This window comes from Histoplasma capsulatum, genomic scaffold (genome assembly GCF_000149585.1).
Source record: "Histoplasma capsulatum NAm1 scaffold_1 genomic scaffold, whole genome shotgun sequence".
In the NCBI taxonomy this organism is placed as follows: Eukaryota; Fungi; Ascomycota; class Eurotiomycetes; order Onygenales; family Ajellomycetaceae; genus Histoplasma; species Histoplasma mississippiense.
Window position 1 is genome coordinate 4,202 of NW_001813982.1, and position 14,949 is coordinate 19,150.

Here is a 14,949-nt window from a genome sequence, read left to right on the forward strand (position 1 = left end):
GGAGGCACGCGCGGAGCTATTTGGAGGTGGATAAAGGATCGTATGGACCTCGGTGCGAAAGAGGGAAGACCTCAGCAGAATAGGTTAAGGGTACAGGACCTTCTCCTGGAGAGTAAAACGCGGCGAACAAGTAGATGAAGAAGGCGATGACACCAAGATGAGCCCTGCTGTCTTGCGGAATATAGAATGCAAAGCCGCCAGCAAGCAGAGTCCAAGCCATCTGCGGGAAGGTGAAGAGCAAGAGGGCACGTCGTCCATATGTGTCAATAGTCCAGACGGCAGGGAACGCGAACACGAAGTTAATCAAACCGAAACCCCATGACGCAAACAATGACTCAGTAACAGTGGCGTTTGCTTCCGCGAAAATGGTCGACGAATAGAACGCCATGGTATTGATACCGCACATTTGCTGCGCAATCATGACTACAAACGATGCGAGGGTTGCCCGACGGACACGGGGGATGGTGAATAATTGGAAGAACCGAGTGATGTAATTGCTCTTTCCAGCGATCTGCTCCTCAATTTGGATTTGTGAGTACATGTAGTACAGATCCCGAGCTGCCTGGATTGGATGATTCCGTAGGGAAAGAAGGGATTGGTAAGCCCTATCGACTTTCCCTTTTTTGATAAACCAACGCGGGGACTCTGGGCACCAAAAAACGCCAAGAAGAAGAGGGACAGCTGGCAAGAATGCAGAACCCAATTGAAGTCTCCAGGAGACATCGCCGGTGTCTTTTACGGCAAGGTTTGCGCAGAATCCTAGAAAGATACCAAAAGCAGTCCAACTATATAACGATGTGTTAGTTCGGTATTTGCAACCTCGCGAGAAGATAAAAGGAAAAGGAAATAATGAGAAGAAAGTAAAGGTATGGGGTGAGGGCAGCCTTACAGTTGCCAGCACATAACAAGACCACCACGGATAGAGGCAGGAGTGTTCTCGGCACAGAAAATTGGCACCGTGGAAGCTTTAGCACCCATTCCAATTCCCATGAGCAGGCGCGTGACCAGTAATTGGGGCCAGCTCTGTGAAACAGCAGAGCCGATAGGGGTGAGTACACAGAAGACAGCAGAGACAAAGATAGCCCCTCGACGACCCAAGTAATAGTTAAGAGGATCAGAGCACCAGCAACCACTGCATATATTTTTAAGGTTAGGCATGCGAGCAAAGAATAAAGGGGTACCAGGAATGAAATTCCCGGATCTTACAGGAAAGCCGATCCGATGTACGGTCCCCTATAAATCGTTAGTTTTCGATTCGGTAAGGGAGGCTCGACGGGCAGGGGGGATTGCAGACATACGCATTGACTAAACCAACAATCCACTGGTTTCCTCTCCGCATCCGGGTGATCTTTCTCAGGGAGATTGAACGGCTTCCGGGGAATGACAGGTTGGCACCGTTGGAACCAGTCTGATCCCATCCCCTGTATTCCCAGTTCAGAACCCTAGCAAGAAAAGGAATTTTGGGAAAAGGCCAATGCTCAACTTACTGGACGGCTGCACCAATCGAACACAGGATGATGGTGAAGAAGAGGGGCTTTGGTTGGCGCCACTTGTGAAGAACCTCGTTGCGGAGAACTTCAACTTCATCCGGAGTGATGCCCTCAACATTCTCGAAATTGGCTGGATCTTTCGCTACCAGGGCGCCCCTCTGCAGAGTAGGCAAATCGTGATCCAAGCCGAACCTCTGCGCGAAATCCTTGACATCTCGTAATAGGGTAGCATTTGGGATATCCGCAAGGGGGTTTTTGATTCTAGACGCGTGACACGGAGCATTGTCAGCTTCTAGCTATCTATTTCAATGTCGAAAGGCGGAATGAGGAGTCCAATTGAGAGAAGGTTGATCATACTTTGCAGTCAAGTTCGCATTTAGATTGATCCTTTCCCGATCCCCCCTTTCGGCATTGTCAGAGCTCTGGTCAGAGCTGGCGCCGCAAAACACAATATGGGTCAGTACATCAATTTCTTTGTGATTTGTGTGTTAAAATTTTTTTTTTTTTTTAATCGGGCACACACACCTTTCGGCTAATTTCTCGACTTCCTGTTCCTGCTCCTGTTGCTTTTGAGTGGGATCTCCAGACACAATCTCAGAGACTTCGTCCTTGTTGTCTGCCATATTCGGCCACAGGCTGGTCAAAGACCAGACTCAAGATGCAAGGCAGATGTCGGAATATTGCGAAATGGGACGCGAATAAACGAAGGAGACGCGGGCTTGGCAGAACCTTCGCCTGTGGGGAGAGATAGCGAGAACCGCGAGAAGGGCTGACAGACAGAACAGGTGCAGCTGAGGGGCAGAATATATATACGGGGGCGTGGGAAGACGGTTATATATCCTGGGAAGGGGCTCTGGTGCGACCACGGCAGCGCGGAGGGTGAGTATGTAAGCAAGGCAAGGGGAGCTGTGGAATGGAATGTACTATGTAAGGACTGGCCACTCCTGGATGCAATGTACTGCGTTATGCAGAGATGTTCGCGTGGATGTAACTGCTGTACCAGCAGCCCAGGGTAAATTTAGAGCAGAGAAACCTGGCATCAAAGCCCCAAACTCCACGGATTGCAGTCTCGCGGTCGCTTCAAATCGCGAATAAACAATTACGAACATCACAACCTAACGCCTTTACCATTTTAGCTTCCACCCGTCATCTGGGGCCTTGTCCAAACCTTGGAACCCTGTAATAACGCCTCTGACTTCGACATCCGCATTGGTTTAGCGGTGCCGTTCATGTGGAGACAGAAGGGGAAGAGCAAGCAAGAAGCTACAGAGTAAGAAAGGGAGCCCGCGGATGGGAGAAGACGATGGCTCTGGAAGGAGTATGAGCTACACATATCTATTGGAACCGCCATACTGCATAGTCCGCCGGTGAGAGCAGAAGCTTCAATGACAAGATTCCGAGCTACTTCATCCGTCTCTAATCTGTGTTGCACAGCGTCGAAACGTCCGAAGAAGCAAAGAACAGAGAGAGAGAGAGAGAGAGAGAGAAGAGTGGATGACGCTGCAACAGCAAGCAGCAATGCTGAGCGATTGGCCATGGGGGATGCGCAGTGTTGACACAGGTGGAGCATGGCGATTCTCCCTTCCACTCTCGTGAGATGTTCGTTTAGTGTTTGTCGGGGCTAACCTAACTAACCAGCGACGATCCTGGCTGGGCAGAACGCCAAAATAGGCCAACCGTCACGAAAACGGCGCACTCGGGGCTGGTTTAGCTCCGGGACGCCATCATGGGAAGGTACCAAGCTTCCCAGGCAAAAATGGCGCCAGGGAGCAAGTACCAGCCCACTAGTGCGGCCTTGGCCTTGCTTATCCCCGGTTCGTGGTTACTCGACCACGGTTCCAGCACGGTTCCAGCACGGCTATGGTGTTTCTTCCACGGTGCAGTAGCCGAGAACCAACTGGCGTCCATAGCCTACTACGACTGCATCCTCTACGTTGAACGCCCGTGAGCAGAACTCTGATCAATTACGTCAATGCGCCTTGACTGCCTCGTATGTGTGCGTATATGACCAACTCATTTTGCGGTGTTTGTATTCTCAGATATAGGAATTTACCCATCATAACTTCACCAGTTGCTGTTAAGAGACAGGCGGAATTCAAAGTGAATGTCACGCGTAACAGGCCAGTTACCCCTAACTACCTGAGTGAAAGTAACTAGCAAATACTGTTCACGAATAACTAACCTTGGAACAACGGGATTGCTTATATTGTGGTCCCCGCTTCTCTTCCCCTCAGCTTCTGTTCTTCTCCGCCGCCGGGGCCCCCCCACCAGCTGCTTTCAGCCAGGGATCTCGAGATGGGCGACAAGATGTGGAGATAATATCCATGGATCCTGTCTCCACACTCTCCACATTACCCACCAATTTCGCCGATAGAACTAACTGACATGCGACTTGGTTAGAACACAAGGAAGGCGGCCAGTGACTGGACAGATCCCCCCTCGTGTGATTTTTATACACGGATGTCAAGGTTGTCTGTACTACGCAGAATGTATGTACGAAATATGGCCGTTTGATAACTCCTTCGCACCCCAACTCATGTTTCAACTGAGTCGTTAGCGGCTCACGACTCACGAGTGAGCATTGATTCTGTGCAGGTGGACCAGGGAAGGTTCAGGGGTGCTGGCTTGGCAGACGCCACCAAATGCTTTCTTTTTCATCGCCCAGCAATTTCCATTCTACCAAAGCTTTTCATGCTGTGGAAACTCTACTCCGTCACAGGAAAAATGTTGCTCTGTCGACAGATTGCTCAGAGTATACAAGGACAGAATAAGAGCCGCGCTCTTGACAAGCAACAGCAGCAGCAGCAGCGCCAGCGCCATCCCTTGGGAGTTGGCGGGCGAACGAAATGCACTAACTTGGACGAGTGCAGCAAGATGATCATGATCTTCGATGTGGCTGTCCATAGTGGCAGCCGGCGTATACACACACGACCACGCACCTCGAGCAGATGGTTCGACGGCTACCAGGGTTCCACGATACAGTCCCGATTCTTATTATTATTAGCCATCAGCCTTCAAGAGACCGAGCAACCGGAGTACAGAGGTAGAGCAACAACCCTTGGTCATCAGTGGGAACCCTCCCCTAACTATCAAAATTAATAATAATAATAATAATAAGTCAAATGCAGGGCTTTGTTTATGGTTGGGAGAGGGGAAAAATTTTTCTCCGAATCTGCATTTCCCTCCTCCGTACTTCTTCCAGATCCTGGCCACCGTGCCCACCTTGGTCAGAGGCCATAATAGGCAATCTAATCAGAATCCAACTGTGTGTGCCATTTAGCATGAAGGAGAAGTAGGTACCGCTAACGAGAGGCTCATCATACAGATATCACTGAAAAGTGGAGGCAGAAGCTTTTTGACAGGATGTCAAAATGAACGACCAAGAGAAGGGACCAATCAAATAATAAGACAACAGTACTCCGTAAGTTAGGAAAACACAAATGATCAACGCGCAACTATCCTCCAATCGTTTTCGTTTTCCCCTTCACATCCATCTTGACCGAGCTGCGCAGTAAGGATATGCAAAATCGCTCGTCTGACCAAAAATCCAAGTCCCGCCGGCGCCCCCCCCTCCTTGGAACGTAAGCGCACGCATGCGGAAATCTTCCAGAAAACAAGAGAGAACAAAGCCATTCCCCCTCCATCCCCATACTATTTCTTCCAGTAACTAAACCCCACTCTCTGTAAATCCTACGCGATGAAAACTCCGAACCCAGCTACTACGCTGTGCTCGCCAATCCCGCAAAAGTTGGAGGTTCAACAACCCGGCCGCCCCCTCCAACCCCAACTGACACCACCGGTTTTTTGTTCGGTAGGCCGCGCGATTTTTCTTGCAGGTGAAATCGCCCGCAGAAAAAAGAAAGATATACAGTGCATAGTTGCCTCGGTATCTGTGTCTTGTAGTCTATGGACGGGGCTTTCTTATGTAGTTAGTTGTTTTTTCCCCTTGTTGTTTGAATGGGCAGACGGCAATCCCCCCCGCAAACCCGGGTATGTATACGCAGCGTACACTCTTCGTGGTCATAAGGTTTCCCTCAAGGAACAACTGCGGAATAGTTATGGTAAAATTTGAAAAAATCATATTTTGGTTGCGGAGTTATCAGCGTACTCGACCATTGAAAAAGTTAAAAAATCAAAAGAGAGGAAGATTGATAAGTAAAAGAAGTTGGATGCATGCATGTATGGGTGTTTGTCTCCTCCATATCTTTTTCTCTTCCCTTTTAGTTTCAAAACTCCATTATAATCCATCCATACTCTATCCATACTTTTTCTCCGTTATGAATCTTTCCCTCATACCAAGCAACTTTCTTCTCGAAGAAGTATATTCCTTCCATCCATGCATGCGGTAGCGCGGATGCGGATGCCGATACAGTAATAAGTTACCAGCTTTTCCAATTCCTGTCATTTGGGGAGAATGAAGGGGAGAGGGAGAAGAGAAAAAGGGTGTTTCTTGCAAACCGGCACCGCCACGACCCCTTCCAAATAGTTTTAATGGATCCTCTCCCTCCTCCCCCTCCCCCCCACCGTACCCACCTTAAGTACCTACCTACCTATTTCCGGGGCTTCTCACAGCCCCGCTAACCGCAACCCATCCAAGCATTATACGATAGTAGCTTACTAGTCCGTTTCTATTCCGCCAGCATTGCCGCGTCCGGGAGGGGAATCGGACGATTGGACGGGAAGAGGCTTAAACGCAGAAAAATCGGGTTTTGTACTTAGCAACGCAGGAAAGAAGGAAGGACTGGAAAGTTATGGGAGTGTAAATAGAAAGTGTGGGTAAGGCAAGTTTCAAATTTTGCATAAGGTCCTCTGCTGTGCTGCTCCGGAGCCAGGGGCCCAACTTCGAGTCTTGTCCTTCCCTCAACGACTTGTAAGCTTCTATCCGGATCCGCAGGGAGGAGGAGGGATATCTATTCCGCCGGCACGTGGATGTGTTGGCCTCCTAACATCCGCCACCCCTGACTTTGCAGCTTTATCTCGTCAATCGCCGTTAGATAGGCCCGCTAGCAGCTATCACAATGTAAAGAATGTCAGCTGCTCGATATTTTTGTATAGTCGGTCTGATTGGCTTGGAGAACTGCTCAAGCTTCTTGTTCGGCCTGAGAGAAACCCTGTAACATTTCCAAACTGATGCCTAATCCGGGAGAGGGAAGAAGAGCCTCCAAGGAACCTATCCTTTTGTCTTCCGCATCTCTCTCGGTTTATAGGGAATTCCTGTGATAGAATCGCGGTTTTAGAACCCAACACCATGGCCCTAAATATATGGCTAGTGTTGAATTGTGAGGACTAGAGAGTCTTCAGGATAGTAGGGTATCGGGAATTCTTAAAACTTTCGACCCCAGTTGATTGTCATCTTTGAAGGACATTTCTTCTGTCTTTCTCACCACTTCATAAAACACATAACAAAAGAGTTTTTACAAAACCCTTGAACAATGACGAAGATAAACAAATAGAGATCAAATAATCTCCATAACCCATAAGACGTCTCCAGATGATTCGCAGTGCTGAAGCTCGATATTGTGGTTGACTTGTACATAATTGACACTTGCATCGAGACCTGCAGAAATGAGCACGGAACAAAAAAACAAGAAGCAATCAGCTGCAGCTGCAGCTGCAGCTGCATGGGATGAGACATAATTTCGCGTAACGCAGGGAGAATGGAGTATGAAGGTGGCCAAACGAAATTTGTGTTCCTTGTGTGTCTCAGGAAAAGTTGGTCTGCCTTTTTTGTTTCAAAACAGCTGAGGATGGGCGCCACAATGTTGACGTAAGAGGCCGGCTGAATGTTTTTAAGCGTGTCTTTTATAACAGGGCAGAGAGGAAGAGGAGAGAATGTTCTTAAAACTTTCGCATCAGGAAGTTTCCTTGCTGTGTAGATGGATGTCCCTGTGCTGGAGTAGTCTCTCGGGGATCCATAACTTGACCACTCAGAGGCGCTGAAGCTTGGCACATTTGCCGAAACCCAATGCGCCACAACAAACACATACCACTCTGGATGGCAAATGCTTCTCTCCTCCGCACAGTTTTGATCTCCTCCGTCCTAGCTATATTATCCGATCTCATTCGGCTGCGCTCATTTGTCTATCTTGGTTTTGTGCTTGTTGAACCTTATTCCTAGACAATGTCTAGCCCAAAGGATGAGGGGTCGGGTGTCCCCGCTGGCAGTCGGGGTTCCTGGTCGTCGTTCTTGAAGGTGAGGGGGAGACAAGTTAATTGAGTACATTTTTTGCAAGAAAAGAAAAATGATATTGCGGAACATATCCCATCTGCCCTTTGAAATACTTCTCTGACATTTCGATTTGTAGTCAATCGCCTCTTTTAACGGCGATCTCTCCTCCCTAACCGCTCCGCCCTTTATCCTCTCCGCCACCTCCCTCGTCGAATACTCCGCTTACTGGGCCGAGCATCCAAAGATCTTTGTTGCACCAGCCAAAGAGCCCGATCCCGAGAAACGTGCCCTCCTTGTGTTAAAATGGTTCCTTAGCACGCTCCATCAGCAATATTGTAGCCGTAGCGAGAAGTTGGGTAGCGAGAAGAAGCCGCTAAATCCGTTCTTGGGTGAGCTGTTTCTGGGGAAGTGGGAGGATGATGGCGACGTTGGAGAAACACGACTTGTTAGCGAGCAAGTAAGGTTCGTAATTCGTTAGTGCAACTTTTTGTTATCTGATTCCCAGCAATTTTCCGGAGAGTTTGTGGTGTGCTGGAAATGCTTACTCTCTCTGGTAGCCATCATCCACCTGTAACGGCTTATGCAATCGAGAATGAGAAGCATGGTGTGCAGGTAAGCCATCATTCCACTCGATAAGTTTGAGATGCAACTTGTTGACATTAGAACTTGAATCTTTTTGGTTTTCCGTGGCGTTCAGCTACAAGGATATAACGCCCAGAAAGCTTCGTTCTCGAGTACCATAAACGTGAAACAAATCGGACATGCCATATACTCCCTCACTCCGCTACCTACCACAGCCAACCCATCCCCAGAACGGGAAACATACCTCATAACTCTCCCGTCACTGCACATCGAATCCCTAATTTACGGAACCCCCTTCGTCGAGCTCAACCGACATACTCAGATCGTTAGTTCCACCGGCTACGTTGCCAAGATCGAATACTCGGGCAAAGGATGGGTGAGCGGGAAGAAGAACTCCTTCAACGCCATCCTATACCACGAGAGCGAAGGCGAAAAGAAACCTCTCTACACAGCTGAAGGCCAATGGTCCAACACCTTCGTCATCAAAACTCGCCAAAGGCAAAAAGCAAGAAATCATAGAAAATTACAGTGCCAGGACGGAGAAGACGATCCCACTCACCCTCGCCCCGCTAGAGGAACAGGATCTGTACGAATCACGAAGGGCATGGAAGGACGTTGCAGCCGCGATCGGCCGTGGTGACATGGACGCCACCTCTGTTGCCAAATCGAAGATCGAAGTCGCCCAGCGCCAGCTGCGCAAGTTGGAGCGCGAAGAGGGCCGCGAGTGGGAAAGGCGGTTCTTCAAGCGCGTGGAGTCTGGCGAAGATGATCAGGTGTTTCTCAAATTGGCGGAGAAGCTGGGCTGGGTGGATTCCAATGGCAATAGCGGCCTGGAGTCCGATAAGACAGGCGGGGTGTGGAGATTTTTGCCTGAGGCGGCTAAGAATGCGGCTCCGCCCTACCATAAAGATGGGGCCCGCGGTCTGGGATTAGTGGCCGGCGATAACTCATCTGCAGTGGTTGAACAGGCTGCGGAAGCAACGGAGGTTGCGGAAGGCAGTTGAGAAATGAAGCCAGGGGAACTTAAAGAGGGCTCCGCGCCGTTTCCTCACTTACTTCTTACTTTCCTCTCTCTCTCTCTCTCTCTTTCTGAGATACTTTTGTTTCTATCCCCTTCCCAATTTTGGATTTAAAGACCCACTTCAGGACAACAACCGGTTCCCGCCCCCCCCTTTTTTTAATTTCATTTATTTCTTCCCTTTCCGTTCTTTTCCTTTCCATTTTCCTTTTCCTCCACCGCTTTCTGTTCTGAGATGATTCGAAAGAATTTTGATTTTGCATCTGCATCTGCATCTGCATCTGTATTTGGCTGGGCCTATTTGGTATTTGGTTTTACACGTGATTTAAATTCCCGCTTCGATTTTTTTTTTTTTTTTTTTTTTCCATTTTATTTTATATATATTTGAGTAGGAAAATAGGACGAGAGAGAGAAGGGCACTGGTAATAAGAATTTATCAAATGGCCGCCCGTGTATGTATATATATATGTATATATATACAGGGACAGGATATATGTAGGATCCCTCACTCAGCTGGAGTGGTTCCATCAGCGAGGATCGTTTTCATCATTAGCTAACTAGTTAGTTAACTAACTTACGCTTATAACTATAACTATTTTTGATTTTTTATTAACTAACTACGTAGACAACTTGATATAATAACTGGCTGTTATCGTCAATCGACCCTTTTGTGCAGAACAGCCACCAAGCCTGGAAGTCTGTACTGGTATCATATATACCATAATATATTACATGAATATGTATATGTATATGTATATGTAGATGCCATTTGCCATGGGTTCTAGATTCTAACAGGAGATGGGTATATATACATACAAAACATGAGACGTAAAAAAAAAAAGAGAGAAAACCAAGCCATTATTAGCTACCGTAGCCCAAAAACGAGAGGTCCGCATGCATGCTATGTCCAACAAAATGCATTGACGGGAGAGGAGGATTATCCTGGCATAGAGAGGAGGGGGAAGGAAAGCTGGGAGGAAACAAGGCGGGCGAAAAACGAAAAAAATGAGAATAACAAACAATGCTTTGCCGGCTCCAACACATAGTACATAAGGGAAAAAGAAAGAAAAAAGGGGGATAAAAGACATGCCAAAAAAGAAAAATCTTTTATCCGGTATCCGCGTAGTCGGGAAAGGAAAGGGTCCAAAGCAATTAAAAAAAAGTAAAAATAATAATAATAATAATAATAATAATAAATGAAAAAAAAAAAAAAAAAAATCTAAAAACGCCCCATCATCGTTGATAATGTGCCTGCGGATACTCCGATGGCACTGGAGAAACGAATGAACGGTCATACCGCTGGGAATTTCGTAAACCTTCCTGCATCCGCAACCCTTCGGTTTCCAAATCACTTCCCGACTCGACATCATTGACACGACGGCCGAGATGTTTCCACGAACGCTTCGGCCGACCCGCAGCCGCCGCCGCCTTTTCCGCCTTCTTTTCCGCCTTCTTTTCCGCCTTCTTCCGCTTAATTTCCTTCTTGTCCTTCTTCGGGAACTCACTCCCGGGCCCCACTAGCGCAATCGAAGGGTGCACAAGGTTAAACAGAACGAAACCTAAAAACATCGGTACGGCTTCTAGCAAGTAGAAGGCCATTTCGTTCGTGGCCAAGCCGGTTTCCATACCCTTTGAGAACTCGATTAGGCGGTAAATGATGCGGATGGTGATTAGGAGGAGCACGGCGTAGAGGGTGTAGAGGAGGCGGCGCCAGGGGAGGTGTTGTGGTTGGTATACTTCGATCTTGTTCATTAGGTACTGAAAACGGCCGGCGAGGAAAAGGAACATGATTATGAAGAATTCTTGGAGGCCGATTCCGCCCATGTCTGTAGACGTGCACAACGGGTTACCAGGGTGCTAAATTGCAGAAGGAGCCAACGGACGCCGCAAAAACGAAAGGCGCGTAATTGAATGATGGAGGAAGGGAAATCAGAGTAGGCACAACATACAAACATTGACGCCCATTTTTGCCAAGTTCGAACTGTCGGATGACATCAAACTTGCAGACGACGATTGCACGAACATGGAAAACACATCCAGCAGTACAAACACAAGCGTAATGCGCTGAGCGCTGATACCGAAGATCTTCTTCTCCGGGATGTAGAAATAGATCATCCGCCCCAAGACCATATACACAAAAGCATTTAGCCAGACAGGGGCGAGAATGATCAATAGTTGTTGTGGGATGAAGTGCCATAGACCATATATCTTCTTCGCGGAAACTACGCGCATTGCGAAGCCGCCAGTTTCCCATAGGACAGCCATTACGATCACCCAGCAAAATTTCTAGTAAAACAGGAGATCCAAGTTTTAGTATATCCACTTTCCCCCCCCCCCCCCCAGTTTCGAATTCAGAAGGGAAGTTAGGTAAGGTGTAAAACGCACCTTTCGGCATGTAAACCATTGAACGATATGAGCCAATAAAGTTGCTGCGTAGAGCGAGGTAAACAGAATGGCAGCCTCCACAGAGGGACAATATAACCACCCAACAGTCTCCGAATTTCTCTCAAAATCACAGCGGCCCATTTTTGTCTTTTGCTTCCGTGCAGGAGAGCCTCGAATCACAAGGAGAGACCGGGAACAAGAGAAAAGGCCAAGGTGCACCGAGAACAGATGAGTAGTGAGATAATAAATATAAGGAACAATCTAATTCTGAGATAAGATGTGCGCTGAATCAAAACAGCTAGAAAATCGGGACATCCATGATGACTTAAATAAATCGTCACCTCGCTCCGGCTTATTGCTTGACTGCATAACATTGAAGTCCACTTTCATCAGACAAACCTGTAATGTTTTTTTTTTTTTTTTTTTTGGTCGATGCTAAATTTAGATGACAGTTGCGAGGAACCAGTCCTGGTTAGTTCGACCTGATGATAACAGGAAAGCGAAGCATTTTCGAGACTTCTAGAGTATCAAAGAAGATAGTTTCGCACTTGGACTCCTAGTAATGATTGTAGAAGAATCCGAGAGGATTCGTCATTGCCCGTTTGTGATGATACTTGTTGCCCCTGCTGCGACGGGTATCGATACGAATATTATGGCCTTTTTTTTTCTCTCTTAGCTCGAGAAGGACGTTATCGAGCATGGTGATACGTTGTCGCTGGCTAGCACTCGCTGTCAAGCCACGCAAGACCAACTTCGCAAGATCCTCCGCGGTACGCAGGTCAGCACAACCCCAGCAGAGACACGAAGCCCTCACCACTGTGGTTTGGCAGCTATCCGGAGCATGGGCCAAAAGTTCAAATTAGTATTTTATGTGTGGAGTGAGTGATATCGCTGTTTAGTGAGGTGGTAACCGGGTGAGGTGCTCCAACCAAGGTTGACCCCCCTCCCCCCCCCTCCCAGGGATATTCGCGATCGGAACAGATCCATTTGCCCAGGGGTTACGTGTGGGTTCGCCAAATCGAGATAGCCCGGTGTTATGTAGTCACGTAAATGAGATCTCAGGTTTTGATTTTCAAAGGGTGGAGCCGAGGTGAGCAGTGGGATCCGGGGAGCGACATTATCACCGTGGAGGAGAAACGCCCAGAGTGACGGATATGAGCGGAGCTGCGCTCGCACCGAGAGCCAATCCGAGCGCAGCGCACCAAGAATTACGACACCGGATGCAGCCCTACATATTACTCCCGACTCCCTACTCTGGTACGCAGCATTTACGCCACACGCCACACGTCAGATTAGTTCGTTGGCTGTCGTTTTCATGACGTTTCCCACATTTCCCACATTTCCCACACCAAGAGCCGCGACGAATTTAAACGAGGGCAGAATCCACAGAAGCGGCGCTAGTGCGGCCTCTGCCTTTTCGGGTAATTGATCTGTCCCCTCACCGTGCTTGCTATAAATATAACTATATAATTGTTCTGCCTGGCGTGTGGCTGCATCCACGCAGTTCATCAGATGCTGTTGACGACTGAAATACAAGGAGAGAGCGCCTTGGGAACCCGGCATGGCAACGTAGGCCCCTGCTCATGTCATGGTAGTGAGTGCTGTCCCCACGGCAATTTCACAGGATTGAGAGCGGCATTACAAAACCAAATTCCGATTCTTTTTCAATTTCATGGTTTGGTTATATCCTCAATCTGAATCAATCGAAGCTATAGTTTATTGGCAAAAAAAAAAAAAAAAGAAAAAGAAAAAAAAGAGGGGGTAAACGAGAAAAAAGCGAGTCCAGTCTCCCGAAGACGAAAATGTAATATAATTGTTACAAGAATGATTTGCTGTGTTTGTTGGGATTTGGAGGAGAGGAATCGACATGAAATCTGTATGAGGGCAAACGAAAAAAAGAGAGGAGCTGATAGGAGGAAAAAAACAACCAATAAACAAAGCTAAAAAGGAAAAATGATCACGTATCAAAACCTTTTTTTTTGGGGGGAAGGGCCAGGGGTCATTCGCAAAAATAATAGACCCTGTTGCAAGACAGCCAATAAATCAATAACGAGACAAAAGGAAAAGAATCATCATTAGGGAACAAAACGAAGGAGAGCACACGTGGAGGGCCGAAGGGCCTAGTCCCAGCGCTGCTTCCAAACGGCCTGTGAACCAGTTCATTTTGTGGTTTGCTTCTTAATGACCGTAGTTGCCGCCCCATCCTCCTCCACGACCGCTATTTCCGTAGTAATTGCCACTAAACCCTGCCCCGTAATTGCCATATCCACCGGCTTGGTGATGGGATGCATTGGCTCCCTGGTGATGCGCTCCAAGGTTTCCTAATCCACTGTATTGTGGGTTAAGCTGAGGATACCCCCCGAATCCCTGCTGGCTTGTTGGTTGACCCTGTGCAGGGGGCAAGCTCGTCTGCCCAGCCTGGGGTTGGCCAGGACCACTGTTAGTTGCGGATCCTGGACGGTTTGCTTGAGCTAAAGATGGGCTTGGCCCGCCTGCCTTGGGCGCTTCGAATCCCTTTGCCGTTTCCTCTGCGCTCACTGGCTGCTGTTGCGCAATAGGTTGGCTTTGGACAAATCCGGATTGTGTCCGGCCGAATACGTCCGGGATTCCGCCGAAGGCAGTATGGCCTGATGTTTGGGCGTCCGACGGCTGAGCAGAGCCTGTACGGCCATATCCTGCTTCGCGTCCAGGAACATTTTGGTTGAATGAAGCAGCAGTAGCCGGAGAAGAAGCATGATCATAAGAGAATCCATGCTGAGGCTGCGCGTACATGCCGCCTTTGGCGCCGTAGGGAGCAGCATACTGGTTGCCATAACCAAATTGGTTGTTGTGAAGGTAGTGTTCTTCGTATCTCCTTGCGTCATCGTACATCGGGCGGTTTCTTCCATATTGATGCTGGTTCATTTGGCTCATGTATGTATTCGCATAATGGGGGTTGGAGTAATAGGGATAAGCATAGTTGTAGGCACCATGAGCACCCTGTGCCTGAGGGACATGTTGAGCCGGTTGTGTAGTTTGGCCAGGCAGTGTGGGGTTAGGTGTATTTTGACCACTGCTTGGAGCTTCAACATGGGTGAAACGGCTTGGCGGTTGCGTCGAAGCGACCTGAGGTTGCACATCGGCACCACTGACATTAAATCCGCTCCCGGCCCTCTGTTGTGTCGAAACGCCATCCTGGGACTGGCCATATGAGCCATAATAGTATGGGTTTCGTGCCTGGTCGCCTCCGTAAATTGCCGAATAATCTGCGGCGGTGAGTAGGCCGTGGCTTGGGATGGGATGGGAGCTTGGTTGGAAAATGGCTC

At 48.3% G+C, this 14,949-nt stretch overlaps 4 protein-coding genes across 4 annotated transcripts in view; 1 reads left to right on the forward strand and 3 right to left on the reverse strand.

The window, feature by feature from the left end:
• Positions 1-16: 16 nt before the first annotated feature.
• On the reverse strand, positions 17-2,113 carry HCAG_00002 (hypothetical protein; the record flags this gene model as incomplete). Its single annotated transcript, XM_001542906.1, has 6 exons — positions 17-785; positions 890-1,132; positions 1,207-1,233; positions 1,299-1,421; positions 1,488-1,751; positions 2,016-2,113. The coding sequence occupies 6 exons, from the start codon at positions 2,111-2,113 to the stop codon at positions 17-19; spliced, it is 1,524 nt and encodes a 507-aa protein (XP_001542956.1).
• A 5,498-nt stretch (positions 2,114-7,611) lies between these two features.
• Positions 7,612-9,245, forward strand: HCAG_00003 (hypothetical protein; the record flags this gene model as incomplete). Its single annotated transcript, XM_001542907.1, has 5 exons — positions 7,612-7,683; positions 7,796-8,121; positions 8,217-8,271; positions 8,357-8,617; positions 8,823-9,245. 5 exons carry the CDS (start codon positions 7,612-7,614, stop codon positions 9,243-9,245), a joined length of 1,137 nt encoding a protein of 378 aa, XP_001542957.1.
• A 1,247-nt stretch (positions 9,246-10,492) lies between these two features.
• On the reverse strand, positions 10,493-11,785 carry HCAG_00004 (predicted protein; the record flags this gene model as incomplete). Its single annotated transcript, XM_001542908.1, has 3 exons — positions 10,493-11,085; positions 11,209-11,545; positions 11,645-11,785. The coding sequence occupies 3 exons, from the start codon at positions 11,783-11,785 to the stop codon at positions 10,493-10,495; spliced, it is 1,071 nt and encodes a 356-aa protein (XP_001542958.1).
• A 2,037-nt stretch (positions 11,786-13,822) lies between these two features.
• Positions 13,823-14,949, reverse strand: part of HCAG_00005 (conserved hypothetical protein) — a gene marked incomplete at both ends in the record, with an annotated part of 2,798 nt that continues 1,671 nt past the window's right edge. The window contains one exon of the mRNA XM_001542909.1: positions 13,823-14,824. Coding sequence (XP_001542959.1) covers positions 13,823-14,824 — 1,002 coding nt within the window. The remainder of the gene's footprint in view (positions 14,825-14,949) is intronic.